Source organism: Cebus imitator, unplaced genomic scaffold (genome assembly GCF_001604975.1).
Source record: "Cebus imitator isolate Cc_AM_T3 unplaced genomic scaffold, Cebus_imitator-1.0 Scaffold573, whole genome shotgun sequence".
Lineage (NCBI taxonomy): Eukaryota > Metazoa > Chordata > Mammalia > Primates > Cebidae > Cebus > Cebus imitator.
The window spans coordinates 15379-30116 of record NW_016107888.1 but is presented as its reverse complement, the minus strand read 5'-3'; the positions used below and the strand labels follow the sequence as shown (position 1 = coordinate 30116).

Sequence of the window (14738 nt, the reverse complement as noted above, 5' to 3'; positions counted from 1 at the left end):
TTTTTTTAATTTTTCATTAAACAAGTTTGCGAGTTTAGATTTCTTCATTTTCTAAATATAGATTTCTTCCACATAGAGATCTATAAGATCTATTACTTTTGCAATGAAGGGGAGAAATTTTTTCTTTTTAAAAAGAAGGAATGGCTGGGCATGGTGGCTCACGCCTACAATCCCAACACTCTGGGAGGCTGAGGAGGGTGGATCACCTGAAGTCAGGAGTTAGAGACCAGCCTGACCAACATGGTGAAACCCCATCTCTACTAAAAATATCAAAAAAAAAAAAAAAAAAAAGTTATCTGGGCATGGTAGCAGGTGCCTGTAATCTCAGATACTCAGGCGGCTGAGGCAGGAGCATCACTTAAACCTGGGAGGCAGAGGTTGCCGTGAGCCAAGATCACACCATTGCACTCCAGCCTGGGCAGCAAAACAAGAGCAAAACTCCGTCTCAAAAGAAGGAGGCAGAGGAGGAAGTGGAGGGGGAAGGGGAAGGGGAGGGGAAGGAACTGGCTGGGTACAGTGGCTCACACCTGTAATTCCAGCATGTTGGGAGGCCAAGGAGAGTGGATCACATGAGGTCAGGCGTTCAAGACCAGCCTGGTCAACATGGAGAAACCTCATCTCTACTAAAAGTACAAAAATTAGCTGGACATGGTGGTACATGCCTGTAATCCCAGCTACTCGGGGGCTGAAGCAGGAGAATCGCTTTAACCCAGATCATACCACTGTACTCCAGCCTGGCTGACAGAGTGAGAGCCGGTCTCATACCACTGTGTACTCCAGCCTGGCTGACAGAGTGAGAGCCGGTCTAAAAAAAAAAAAAAAAAAAAAGGTAAAGTAAAAATTTAAAGAAAAAAAAGCCGAGCACAGTGGCTTACGCCTGTAATCCCAACACTTTGGGAAGCCGAGGCGAGTCAAGAGATTGAGACCACCCTGGCCAACATGATGAAACCCCATCTCTACTAAAATACAAAAATTAGCTGGGTGTGGTGGTGCACACCTGTAGTCCCAGATACTCGGGAAGGCTGAGGCAGGAGAATTGCTTGAATCTGGGAGGCGGAAGTTGCAGTGAGCCAAGATCATGCCACTGCACCCCAGCCTGGCGCCTGGCAACAGAGCAAGACTCTGTCTCAAAAACGAAAAAAAAGGAACATAGAACATGACTGGGTGTGGTGATTGGTGGCTCATATTGGTAATCCCAGTGCTTTAGGAGGCCAAGGTGGGAGGATCGCCTGAGGTCAGGGGTTCAAGACCACCCTAGGCAAAAGAGTAGACCCCATCTCTACAAAAATAAAAAATAAAAAGAATAGGAACATCTAACGTGTTCAATTTTTTTTTTTTTTAAGGGAACAGCAAATACCGTCTTCTGGCTCATCCAGGGGAGGAGGTCCCATGCATCCACCCACAAACTCCCCAATAGATGGCCTTGGAAATGAAGTGCAGCCACACTGCCCACCCCTTCCAGCCGAATGCTGGCCTGGGCCTCCCTTGCAGCCCTTATTCCCTCCCTTTCCTCTACCCATTGGCCCCATTCAAAACAAGCTTGTGTTAGAGAACATGCTGTCCTGTGTGCTCCTAGCACTTGGGCAGAACTCAGCACTTCCCAGGCCGTGGTGGAGGCATCCATCTCAAGAAAGACTTGCAATGACACGTGGTCAGGATGAAAGGGGGATGGGAACTTCTGGCCAGATTGGAGACCAGACCTCTGCTGGGCTTAGGAGATAAAGCTGTCACTCCCCAGGAAGGGGAGTGGGAAAGCGGAAAGCTGGCCCTTAATCTAATCAAGGAGAGGGAGGACGGAGGGGGAATCAGAGCTCTGAGATGCTGTCCTGGCTCCCTGTCTCCCACCTCCTGTCTCCTGCCCTGGCAATAAAAAGAGCTGGCCTGGGAGGAAGGAGTTGGATGCACTGCTAAGTAGCTGTGTATCTGCGGGCAAGTCATTGCCCACTCTGGGCCTTAGGGACTTCTTTCCTTCCTCCTTCCTTTGTTTTCCTTGAGCCCTTGCAGAATTGAGAGGACTGGAAAGGGAATGGGAAAGTGGGGGACCCCTGGCGTCTTTGTCCTCATGATGAGGAGCTCCAGGAAGGGAAGGCTTCCATCTGGATTTTACATTCCAACCTATGCAAGAAGGGGTCGCTGGAGGGGGAAGGGCAGCTCAGAAGAAAGCCCCAACTCTGGGGCTGGGCACAGTGGCTCATGCCTATAATCCCAGCACTTTGGGAGGCCGAGGCAGGCAGATCACTTGAGGTCAGGAGTTCAGGACCAGCTTGACCAATGTGGCGAAACCCCATCTCTACTAAAAATACAGACATTTCCCATGCATGGTGGTACATGCCTGTAATTCCAGCTACTCAGGAGGCTGAAGCATGAGAATCACTTGAACCTGGGAGGTGGAGGTTGCAGTGAGCTGAGATCGCGCCGTTGCACTCCAGCCTGGGTGACAGAGCAAGACTCTGTTTGAAAAAAATAAAAAATAAAAAGCCTTAACTCTAGAACTCTGGGTCTACAGGTTTCCTTCAACTTCACAGGCATCCAGCCTCAGCCACCACTCTGGGCCCCCAGGGAAGCTCTCCTTGGCACCAATGCCAGGGTCTCAAAGAAATCCTACTTAATAGAGAAGCCAGTCCAGGGGAAGTACAACCTCACCCTCCACCCTGACCATACCCTCATTCCTTGCCCTTGCCCTGAGTTCAAAATGCAGAATCCCTGGGTAGGACTGCTGAGTGGGAGGTTCTCTCTCCCTCTTTCATCCCCCTGCAGACAGGGAGGGTTCTAACCAGCTAGGGAAGGAGTGTGGTTGGAAGAGCCAAAATCAGGAGCTGACATCTTGGAGGCCCCTCTGCTAGGGATAGGGGACACCTCTGCACGTCTTCCCCCAAATCTGGAGACCTAAGTCCACCAAGTGACAAGAAATGAAAATATATCCCTTAAGATTTAAAGACAGAAGAGCAGAATTTGGGTGAGGTGGGGTGGGGTAGGGTTGGGTGGGGAGGGGAGGAGAGCGCTCCTGGCAGGACAGAGGGTCAGTTCTGGCCAGTTCCTTTCCAGCCTGGCCTCCTCGACCTGTCCCTGGGCTATAGGACTGCCCAAAAGACTGGGCGAGAAGAGTCACAGGTGTGCCTGGGGGAGGGGCCCGTAGCACGTGTTCCCAGCAGAACCAGCCCAGCAGTTCTGTCAAGTAGGCCCCAGCACTGACGCACACTTGGGCACCCTTCCGCATCAATACACACCCACCTCCATCCTGCCAGCCACAGGGATGGGAGGGGAACAAATCTGAGTTTTTGGCAGCACCTGGTAGGAAGAAGCAAGTTCCTTAGGAAACCTTCTGCAGAAGTGGGGGTTGCCAGCACCTTCTCTTTGTCCCCAGGTCCTTTCATCTGATTCCAGAGGAGGCAGAGTGTGGGGGAAGCGGGGTGTGGAGAACGATGAACCTGCTCTGGGGAGTCTGCCTTTGCACAAAGGGTGGCGGGGGTAACTGGAGGGCTGGGCAACTGGAAATAATTGTACTTGTTTTTTTTTCTTTTTTAGAGACATGGTCTCCCTATGTTGCCTAGGCTGGCCTTGAACTCCTGGGCCCAAGCCATCCTCCTGCCTCAGCCTCCCAAAGTGCTGGGATTACAGGCGTGAGCCACCACGCCCAGCCCTGTGCTTGGTTTTTACTCACTGCTCCCACCAGAAGACTAAGAGGATCTAACTGCTCTGCATTATCAGACATAGCTGGCCCTGGTGCTGCTGAGTAGGGGCACTCAAGCCCTTGAGATGTTGGCATTTTATTCTTACAATCACCACAAACACTGGGGGCTTATGTCTTCCCCCTTCTGTCTTGGAGGGTGTATGTTCGGCCGTCCTCACCGACACCAACCACAGACAGCTACTACTTCTCCCTCTCCCGTGGGAAGAGCTACCGTTCCAAAGCTGGAAAACGCATGGCTTAGTCACCAGGGCCAAGCTGGCTCAATCCAGCCGAGGCCTCCCCAGCACCAGCCACTGCCATCATGCCTCCGAGCCAGTCAGCAGGACTGAGTACACAGAGGTGACTTAAGGCCAGGGAGGAATTACTTTCCATTCTCACCACATCCTATAAGGAGGGAAAAAAATCAACCTCAGACTGGAGAAGTGGGCAGGATAGGAACAGAATGGCTCTTTCAGGACTTACTTCTATAGACTTAGGTGCCCCCAAGGTCAAGAAACTAGGAGCAGCTCAGACCAGCAAAATTTGAAGTTAAATCTGCAAGGAGCAGTTGATATAAGGGACAAGACCCAGAGGATGACGGGAAGGGTGTTAAATCAGAGAAAAAGGAAGTGACCCCACCCAAAAGGCTACAGAGATCAGGCAATAGCTTGAGGGGTTTTCAGCTCCTCCCTATCACTTCCACTAGCCATCCATAACACACAAGCTGATTTTTGTAAGTGCTTGCTTTGCAAACTCAGCTTCAAGAGAAATCTCCCTCCTCCCCTCCCCCCAATGCCACATAGAAATCTTGGACTATCTCTGAGGCAAGATAAGGAGAGGAAAAGGCCAGACCAAAGTAAGAGTTACAGAGTTAGCAGTCTTTAATAACTTACAGGCAAGTGCTAAAAAACAGTTAATACAGAGGACACACGCGGCTTATAAAAAGGGTCATGGATCTACAAATGTCGGGGAGGGGTTCTTGGCACTTTCACAGACACAAAAATAAAAACTATGTGACTGGTATCCCTAGAAGAGCAGCCTGGGGAGACTCCCCAGTTGGGGGGACAGAGGATGAGGAGACCATTCTTTCATCCCAAACACATTCTCCAAGCCACTTTCCATCCCCCCCAAAAACACATCCAATTAAAAAGCCAGAGAAGAAAAACGAGGAACAGGGTCGAGGTAGAGTCACAGTTTACATTTACACCTCCCCGTTCCTGCAGCCCCCACTTCTCCAGAGAGGATGAGGGAGAGATGTGCAAGGCCATCCCATCTCCCATCCCCACCCCAATGTGGCACCAAACAGGACCCCCACACCCCCCCCCATGCTCCTCTATCCTTTATAGAGGTGGACAGGTCCTGCACCCAGGCTGACTGAGAGGTCACAGGCTGGCCACACACACCCTGTCCAAGTGTGCAGATCCCTACTAGGTGGGGGGCAAGGGAGGTAGAGGGCTCGGGTCACCGTCTCTTCTTGCTGCCCCGAGCGGCCTTCTTCCTCTTGAGGATCATCTCGTAGAGGCGCTCCAGGCCCTGCTGCAGGCCCAGACCGTCCACAGCACTGCAGCCTTGCACATGGGTGAGAGTGGCGGCTGCTAGCTCTCGGACTGCCAGCCTCTTCTCCACCTCGGCAGCGCTTAGTGCCCCGGGCTGGTCCTGCTTGTTGGCCAGCACCAGCACCGGCACACCCTGGTTGTCCGAGGCCCGGCTGATTCGGTGCAACTCCACCTTGGCCTCCTCCAGCCGTTCGGCCTCCGCAGCGTCCACCACAAACACCAGCCCGTCTGTCCGGCGGGTGTAGGAGCGCCAGAGCGGCCTCAGCTTCTCCTGCCCCCCGACGTCCCACACTTGGAAGGTGATGCCACGCGACCCCCCGAGGGGCACCCGGATCTTCTCGGTGTTGAAGCCTTTGGTGGGGACACTCTGGACAAACTCCTTGAACTTGAGGCGGTAAAGGAGGGAGGTCTTTCCAGCAGAGTCCAGCCCAATGACCACGACATGCAGGGCTTGGAAGTGGGGCAAGAAGGAGGAGGCGGTGGGTGCCATCTCAGTCAAGTGGTTCCCCATAGTGAACTAAGGCGCCTAGTAGAGGCAGGGAGGAGGCCTTGAAATTGCAGGTTCCAGGGAGCACTCCTGGGTTTTCTGAACCAAGAAAAAGTCATGGGAGAAAAAGGAGATGTTTAATAACACACACAAGATTTGCAACTTCTTGATCCCTTCCCAAATCAGCCGCCTTTTAAAAATTCCTTGCCTTTTATTTTTAAGCTGCAAGTGTAACAGAGGGTCTTCCCCACTCTCTAGGGGGTCATGAGGGGGGCGATGGGACCTAGAGAGACCTGCAGGTCCTGGGCCACTCAAGCTGGGGGTAAGGGCTTGATCCGCGGACGGTGGGCTTCTAGAGCCTCTTCTCAGAGCTTATGGCGCCATACCCCAGGCAAGACCCCGCGGGAAGTGAGAAGTCGACAGTGTCCCCAAACTAAGAGTTGGGGTGCAGACGCTGAGGCCGGAGATTGAGTCTGGCTCCCACCGGCCCTCCGCACCCCAAGCCATTGACACAGTGCCCTTCCTTACTCAGCGACCCCCGCCCCACCGCCCCGCGACACTTCCCTGCCCGCCTGCCCTCCTCCAATCGCCAACACTAGCTCCAGCGGCCCCCACCGGGGCCGCCTCAGCACGGTCTGGAGTGTCCCCTTACCTCTTGTGAGCCGCGCTCTCCTCGCGCCTTTCCCGGCCAAACACCACATCCGCCCCGCGAGACCCCCGCAGCCACCCAGCGCGCCTCCACCGCCGCCTCTGCGGAGCCTGCCTAGGGCTCAGCCTTAAAAACCCGCGTGTGACGTCACGAGGCGCGGGCCAATCAGCGGGGCGGGGCGGGGCGGGGCGGGGAGCTACGGGCGCTGCAGCCACCGCCGCAAGCTAAGAGACGCTTCCACAATTTGTGGCCGCTCTATTTGATTTTTTTCAACCACATTCTAATATTTGGAATTAAACCTGGAATTAATCCAGAATGAAGGGTGGGAGGGGCAAAAGGAACGTGCCTGGCAGCGTTTGACTCGGGAGGAAATATATGAATACCCTAATATTTGCACTACCACCGCATCCCCTCCCCCAGGCAGAAATACCACCCCATATAGAGGCTGACAAGTCTTTCTCCTTTATCGTTCATAATTCAATTGTCAAACCTGTGTGAACCTGGAACCCCACAAAGCAGCTGTTTCACAGCGCTAAGCCCATTACCCACAAGAGCCTGTTAGGGACTGTCTGCCTTTTACAGGTAAACAAAGCCATGAAGGGTTAAATAACTTACCAAAGGTTACACATAGCTAGTAAGCGGCTGAGCGAGGATGTTTGAGTCCAGAGCCTGGACCCCTCACCACTTGGCTTTCCCTCTCTCTTATCAGGGAAGATGTAGGGCTAAGCATCCTCAATAGAAATCCCTCAATTGCTAGCTGAGTTTAGTCCAGCAGCAGACCCCTCAAAGGCCTTCCTTGTTGAAATAGATTGACAAAGACAGAATTATTTATCACTCAACAGTGTGTTTAGGTGCAGTAGCTTACACCTGTAATCCCAGTACTTTGGGAGGCCGAGGCAGGCAGATCACTTGAGCTCAGGAGTTCGAGACCAGCCTGGACAACAGGGTGAAACCTCATCTCTACTAAAAAGACAAAAATTAGCTGGTAATCGTGGTACATGCCTGTAATCCCAGCTACTCAGGAGGCTGAGGCAGGAGAATCGCTTGAACCCAGAGGTGGAGGTTGCAGTGACCTGAGATCGCACCACTGTACTCTAGTCTGCTCTACAGAGCGAGACTCTGTCTCAAAAAAGCAAAACAAAACAAACAAACAAAAAACCAGTGTGTTTACTGACCTCATTCATACTGTGTGCTCTGAATAAGACAGAGACCGTAGACAAATAGAGGATGTCTCGGCTGTAGAACCAGGCCTCAGAGGGCTTAAGACTGATCACTAGCAGTGACAGAATGAGACAGCACATGTATTGGGTCTTTGTAAATCATGAGATAGCACTTGTAGGATTTCAGAGGAGAGAGAGAGAATATGTCAACTGGAAGCTACTGGAAAGGTTTATAGAAGTTCTTTAGCCCTGTGTAGGACTGGTTAGGAGGGGCACAGGAACGAGTGGAGTCTCCCCAGCCACTGTAGCCTGCTACCGTCTCGGCAGCCCTGAAAGGAAGGAGATGTCACAAAGGGGCACTGTGACCAAAACGACAACAGTAATTAGGTGGAATTGTGGAGGGGGGGAGGGGGGAGGGCAAATCAGAGAAGAATGAAGTTGTACATTGTAACTTTAATATTCCCATTTTTACCTGGAGGTTGGATTCATTTATTTATTGTATAATTCTATATTAACCTTTTTATTTTTTATTTTATTTATTTATTTATTTATTTTTTGAGACGGAGTTTCGCTCTTGTTACCCAGGCTGGAGTGCAATGACGCAATCTCGGCTCACCGCAACCTCTGCCTCCTGAGTTCAGGCAATTCTCCTGCCTCAGCCTCCTGAGTAGCTGGGATTACAGGCACGCGCCACCATGCCCAGCTAATTTTTTGTATTTTTAGTAGAGACGGGGTTTCACCATGTTGACCAGGATGGTCTCGATCTCTTGACCTCGTGATCCACCTGCCTCGGCCTCCCAAAGTGCTGGGATTACAGGCGTGAACCACTGCGCCCGGCCTATTAACCTTTTTAAAGGCTATGTGTGAGAGGGATTGAAAAAAGGAGAGGAAAAGTCACTGCCAGACAGCAGGGCCCAGCCTTTTCCTGCCCACCCGCCTCAATCAAGTGCTGATAAATAAGCTTCCCATCTGTTTGTCACCAGCATGCCTTGCCACCTCCTTCTTCCCCCCGCACTACAAAACCAGCCACCTGGTTTCCCCAGCAATGCAGGGAGCCTCCCCAAATCCCTAAAGACCTTAGGAAATTAGTCTAAGATTAAGACCTTAGGAAATTAGTTGTTACACCCCCAGCTGGAGCGTGACAGATTGCAACAGCAGCTAACGTACCAAAGATAGAGCTGAGCATGGTGAAGTTAGGAGAGGGGAAGACGGAGCAGGCCCAGGGGTTAAGAACCACTGCATTGCCGAGTAGCCATTGGGTGCTAGGCTCTGGTCTAGGAACTTTGCTTACTTTTCCTTTTTTAATACACAAGTCCGCCAGGCACAGTGGCTCAGGCCTGTAATCCCAGCACTTTCGGGGGCCAAGGCAGGCAGATCACCTGAGGTTCAGGAGTTCGAGACAAGCCTGACCAACACGGAGAAACCCCATCTCTACTAAAAATACAAAAAATTAGCCGGGCATGATGGTGCATGCCTGTAATCCCAGCTACTTGGGAGACTGAGGCAGGAGAATCACTTGAACCTGGGAAGTGGAAGTGTGGTGAGCCAAGATCATGCCATTGCACTCCAGGCTGGGCAACAAGAGCAAAACGCCATCATAAAAAAAATACACAAGTCAACCCCATGAAGTAAGTATGGTTAGTCTAAAAAGAAGAAACTGAAGCACAGAAAAATTAGGTAATTTATTGAAGGCCATCCAGCTAGAAACTGATGTTATAATGTCTATGAGACTGAAAACACACAGAAACTGAAAACACACAAGTTGCCTTGTTTCAGCCACAATCTTTGAAGCTTCTTTAACATGGCTCCTGTAATATATCTTGGCACTTACACCCAAGATAGAAATTGTCACTTATCTGATAAAGGAAATGAAACTGACAATCCCACCCCACCCTTCTGTCTTTCATGTTTGCCAGAGAAGGTGTTAATGAACAAATGGGAAGCAGAAGGTGGGGCTGGGGAGGGGTAAAGAAAGGGACCCGGCTTGTCCAGGTAGCACTAAGCTATAAGCCTATACTGCTGAGACCGTCTGAACATTTGTCCATTAAGCAATCTTTCTGTTTTTGGAATGATACAGAGATTAGCATGGCTCCTGCACAAGGATGACATGCAAATTTGTGAAGCATTCCATATATTTTCAAAATAAAAATAAAAATTATTATTATTTTGTACAGACAAGATCTCGCTCTGTCTCCCAGGCTTGAGTGCAGTGGCAAGATCATAGATGACGGCAGCCTTGAGCTCCTGGGTTCAAGAGATCCTCCACCTCAGACTCCTGAAGAGCTGGGACTGCAAGCATGTGCCACCACACGTGGCTAGAGAACTACTTTAGATTGAAGGAAGAGTGTACTGGAGAACCTTTCAAAGAGGGGACACTGAGCCAAGGTTTAAGTGACACCGAGTCAGATAAGCATCATTCTTCCTCAGAACTGTCTCCTCCACCAGACTAAGCCATCAAGGGCAGCAGCTGGTTCTGATCTGTAGCTCCACCATGCCCAGCACCATGCCTGCCACACACAGGCAGTCAGGAAATCTTGTGTGAATAAATGAATGCATGATGGAGTAAATGTCCTCAGAGGGCTCCCTAAGTATGAGAACCAAACCTCCACCCTTAGCTTGGGAGTTTCCCAGCCTGAGGTCCTTGGGCCCTTGGGGTTCTGTTGATAATGGGTTGGCCAATAATTCCTACCATCCCTGCATTTCTAGGCAGTGTCTGAGTAGTATAGAACTCTTAGGCCTTACTGGAGAGGAAGAACTTAAAGGAGAAAAACAGGGCCAAAGATGGGGATGACACGGGACAGAGAGGTTGCCCTCAGGGCATGCTGGAACCCAGGCTGAGTCCCATCATTCCATCCCTCACTAGTAGAGTGGCTTGAAAAAGTAAAAAGCCACTTCCGGCTGGGCCTGGTGGCTCATGCCTGTAATTCCAGCACTTTGGGAGGCCAAGGCGGACGGATCACCTGAGGTCAGGAGTTCAAGACCAGCCTGGCTAACAGGATGAAACCCCCATCTCTACTAAAAATAGAAAAAATTAGCAGGGCAGACTGGGCTCGGTGGCTCATGCCTGTAATCCCAGCACTTTGGGAGGCTGGGGTGGGTGGATCAACTAAGGTCAGGAGTTCGAGACCAGCCTGGCTAACAGGATGAAACCCCCTTTCTATTAAAAATACAAAAAATTAGCCAGGCGTGGTGGCACTTGCCTACAATCCCAGCTACTCAGGAGGCTGAGGCAGGAAAATCACATAAACCCGGGAGGCAGAGGTTACAGTGAGCCGAGATCACGCCATTGCACTCCAGCCTGGGCAACCAGAGCAAGACTCCATTTCAAAAAAAAAAGGCCAGGCACTGTAGCTCACACCTGTAATCCTAGCACTTTGGGAGGCCAAGGTGGGTGGATCACCTGAGGTCAGGAGTTCAAGACCAGCCTGGCCATCATGGTGAAACCTCATCTTTATTTTTAAAAAAATAAAAAAATAAAAGAGCAGGACATGGAGGCACATGCTTGCAGTCCCAGCTACTTGGGAGGCTGAAACAGGAGAATAGCTGGAACCAGGGAGGCAGAGTTGCAGTAAGCCGAGATCATGCCACTGCACTCCAGCCTGGGTGACAGAGGGAGACTTCATCTCAAAAAAAAAAAAAAAAAAAAAAAAGTCACTTCCCCTCCTGGAAGCTTCGGTTTCCTCAGCATGTAGTGACGTAATGAGGGGCTTAGATGTTTCCAGGTCCTTTCCCCCTAACAGTCCGTGCTCTGGAGTAAGGGAGGGTAGAAGGATGCGTGGAGCTCGCCTAGGAAGTGGCTGCCTGTCTCTGCAGCATCTTAAGTACCTGTCTTCGTGAACAAACGAGGGAAAGAGGAGTCTGCAGGAGTAGCGGGTGGGGTGATGGAATGACGCCAAGGAGCTCGGGAATAATTAAGACCAATTTTTCAAATCCCAGTTCTGTTTCCTCATGAACAAAATGGAGAAAACCCAACCTATCTCTGAGTGTGAGGGGAAAATGTGTGAAAGGGCCCCAAAGATACCTTTCTCCCCAACCAAGAGCTCTTTCCCTGGCAACCATCCCAAAATCAAGTCCCAGGGTGGAGCCAAGGGCTAGAAATAAGCAGATGCTGCCCCCTGGTGGATATAGTTGTCACTGCCTGATTGGCGAAGAACAGCTGAGTCGCTGAGGGCGAAGTTAATTCAGGTTCCTTCGTCGGCTTCCTAAATCTTCCTTTCAGACAGGGCCTTTCTTGCAGTTTCAGGTTGGATATTAAAAAATACACCAGCCGAGCGCGGCGGCTCACGCCTGTAATCCCAGCACTTTGGGAGGCTGAGGTGGGTGGATCACGAGGTCAGGAGTTCAAGACCAGCCTGGCCAAGCTAATGAAACCCTGTCTCTACTAAAAATACAAAAATTAGCCGGGCATGGTGCCGTGTGCCTGTAATCCCAGCTACTCGGGAGGCTGAGGCAGAGAATTGCTTGAACCTGGGAGGTGAAAGTTGCAGTGAGCCAAGATCGTGCCACACTGCACTCCAGCTTGGGCAACAGAGTGGGACTCCGTCTCAAAAAAAAAAGAAAAAAAGAATAAAGAAAAAGAAAATACATCCTCTTCGGCCTGGGCTCGGTGGCTTATGCCTGTAATCCCAGCACTTTGGGAGACTGAGGCAGGTGGATCACGAGGTCAGGAGTTTGAGACCAGCCTGGCCAACATGGTGAAACCCTGTCTCTATTAAAAATACAAAAATTATCTGGGCGTGGTAGCGGGCACCTGTAATCCCAGCTACTCAGGAGGCTGAGGCACAAGAATGGTTTGAACCTGAGAGGCTGAGGTTGCAGTGAGCCGAGATCGCCATTGCAGTCCAGCCTAGGCAACAGGGCAAGGCTTGGTCTCAAAAAACAAAACAAAACAAAACAAAAACAAACAAAAAACACCCTCTTCAAGTTTGTAGTGTGTGAGTGATACCAAATTAAAATGAACATTATTTGAGCAGAAACTCTAATTTTGATGACATTTTCCATGAATTTACATAGAGTCTAACAATAGGTCCAGGGAACACTGACTGGCCAGGCGCGGTGGCTCACGCCTGTAATCCCAGCACTTTGGGAGGCCGAGGCGGGTGGATCACGAGGTCAAGAGATTGAGACCATCCTGGTCAACATGGTGAAACCCCATCTCTACTAAAAATACAAAAAATTAGCTGGGCATGGTGGTGCATGCCTGTAATCCCAGCTACTCAGGAGGCTGAGGCAGGAGAATTGCCTGAACCCAGGAGGAGAAGGTTGCGGTGAGCCGAGATCGTGCCATTGCACTCCAGCCTGGGTAACATGAGTGAAACTCCGTCTCAAAAAAAAAAAAAAAAAAAAAAAACACTGACTGAGGCAGGTAGGAGATGGCTGCAAGGTGGGAAAGCTTTTTTTTTTCTTTTTCTTTGAGACAGGGCCTCACTCTATGGCCCAGGTTGGAGAGCAATGGTGTAATCTCAGCTCACTGTAACCTCCACACCCTGGGCTTCAGTGATCCTCCCACCTCAGCCTCCAGAGTAACTGGGACTACAGGCACACATCACCATGCCTGGCTAATTTTATTTTTATTTTCTTTTTTTTAGATGGAGTCTTGCTCTGTCATCCAGCCTGAGCACAGTGGCATGATCTCAGCTCACTGCAACTTCCACCTCCCAGGTTCACAGGCAAGTGCTACCACGCCTGGCTAATTTTTGTATTTTTAGTAGAGGTGGGGTTTCACCATGTTCCTCAGGCTGGTCTTGAACTTCTGGGCTCAAGTGATCTACCTGCCTCAGCCTCTCAAAGTGCTGGGATTGCAGGCGAGAGCCACCATGCCAGCCTCTGGAAGGTTTTCAAGAGCTCAGTTGCAGCCATGGTGTGATGTCTGTCTGCAGGCTATCCACATGGTGACAGATGTCCAGAGTGCATTTGCTCAGGAGCCTGGAGCTCAGGGGAGGCCTTTGTGGGAGGGGCAGACTTGGGTGGTCAGTGAGAAACAGACCCACGAGCCCTGAGATGGGTGGGATTCCCCAGGGAGCAATGGGGTGAGAGGAGGAAAGTGGCCCATAACGCTGTCATGAGCATCTCCACATTCAAGGCAGGGAAATCAAGTGAAGGATGGAGAAGCAGCATCTGGAGAGGCAGAAGGAAAACCATGGGACTTTAAAAGTCCACAAAACTGCAAGTGCCTGAAGCCAAGGAAAGTAAGGACTTGAGGAAGGAAAAGGGAGTGGCCCTCAGCATCCAGGGACTGAGAGGCCAGAAGGAATTCAGACAGCCTGGAGATGGAGGTCCCCAAGAGGTATTTCTAGGGGTGGCTAGAGAAGGGGACTGGAGATTTGGAGGACAGTTATCTCAACAGAGGTGACAGTGCCAAGAAGTGTTCTCTCCAGGAAACGTAGACTTGAACAAGGACTGAGATGGCCTCGGAGAACTTGCAGGAGACCAAGGGCGCCATCAGGAAAGCAGCAAGAGGTGGCGGTCAGGTCCTTCTGTGACCTTGCAGACAGGCAGCCATAGACCACCCAGGATTAGCCCTTATTGGACACAAAAGGAAACTCCCAGGCTCTTAGGTGTGGGTAAAAGGAGGTTACCTCAGTCTCAGCAAGTATGTCTGTCTCAGAACCAGATTTCATGGCCTGGGTGCCAGGACTTCCTGAGGAGCAGAATGAGGGTCTTGATGGTAGCAAGAGGTGTTATGGGCTGTTGGGACTCGGTGCGTGAAAGGCGAGAAGCGCACAGTTGGGGGGAGGGGGGTCCTCTGCCTCCCTGTAGGTTCTTGAGGCCACCGAAAACCAGCTGCATCCCCCCGACCACATCCTCTCAGCATGTGCCACCCTTGAGGAATGCCCCCTGTGAACGGTCAGGGTGGTTGTTCTCATTTCCCCGGAAATTTGGAGCCCACTCCGAGGTCTAGTACAGCTCAGAGGTCTAGGGTAACCAACTCCCCCGATTGCCTGGAACTTTGCCCATTTTAGTTCTGAAAGTCCCATATTCTAGGAAACCCCTAATCCCCTAGCAAACTGGGATGACTGGTTACCCCACTGGGAGCTCAGACCTCCTCCTTCACTAGTGAGTTTTGAGGTCACAGGGACCATCCTAAGTTGTGAGACAGAGGGCCTCTGGGCTCCCGCAAGAGTCTGCACCCTCCTACCTGCATCCTGGGCCCAACGAGTGAGACATAAAATAGAAAGTGAAAAACACCATCTGGGCTATTGTAAATCATGGTTTT

The 14738-nt window shown here is 51.0% G+C and overlaps 1 protein-coding gene, 1 long non-coding RNA gene and 1 pseudogene across 2 annotated transcripts in view; 2 read left to right on the top strand and 1 right to left on the bottom strand.

The window, feature by feature from the left end:
- Positions 1–14738, top strand: part of LOC108294317 — a 31146-nt gene that overhangs the window by 2611 nt on the left and 13797 nt on the right. Inside the window, exons 2-3 of the long non-coding RNA XR_001820988.2 lie at positions 1725–1726; positions 8484–8493. This is a non-coding gene — a long non-coding RNA (uncharacterized LOC108294317). The remainder of the gene's footprint in view (positions 1–1724; positions 1727–8483; positions 8494–14738) is intronic.
- On the bottom strand, positions 4528–7270 carry ARL4D (ADP ribosylation factor like GTPase 4D). The gene is made up of 2 exons (XM_017516171.2): positions 6366–7270; positions 4528–5803 (listed from the first exon to the last, which is right to left on the bottom strand). The coding sequence occupies exon 2, from the start codon at positions 5735–5737 to the stop codon at positions 5132–5134; it is 606 nt and encodes a 201-aa protein (XP_017371660.1). The 5' UTR covers positions 5738–5803; positions 6366–7270; the 3' UTR covers positions 4528–5131.
- On the top strand, positions 9560–9659 carry LOC119469109 (annotated as a pseudogene).

What these genes read in the sequence shown, in the direction of transcription:
- ARL4D (XM_017516171.2), bottom strand. Translation starts at nt 5,737, where the DNA reads ATGGGGAACCACTTGACTGAGATGGCACCCACCGCCTCCTCCTTCTTG.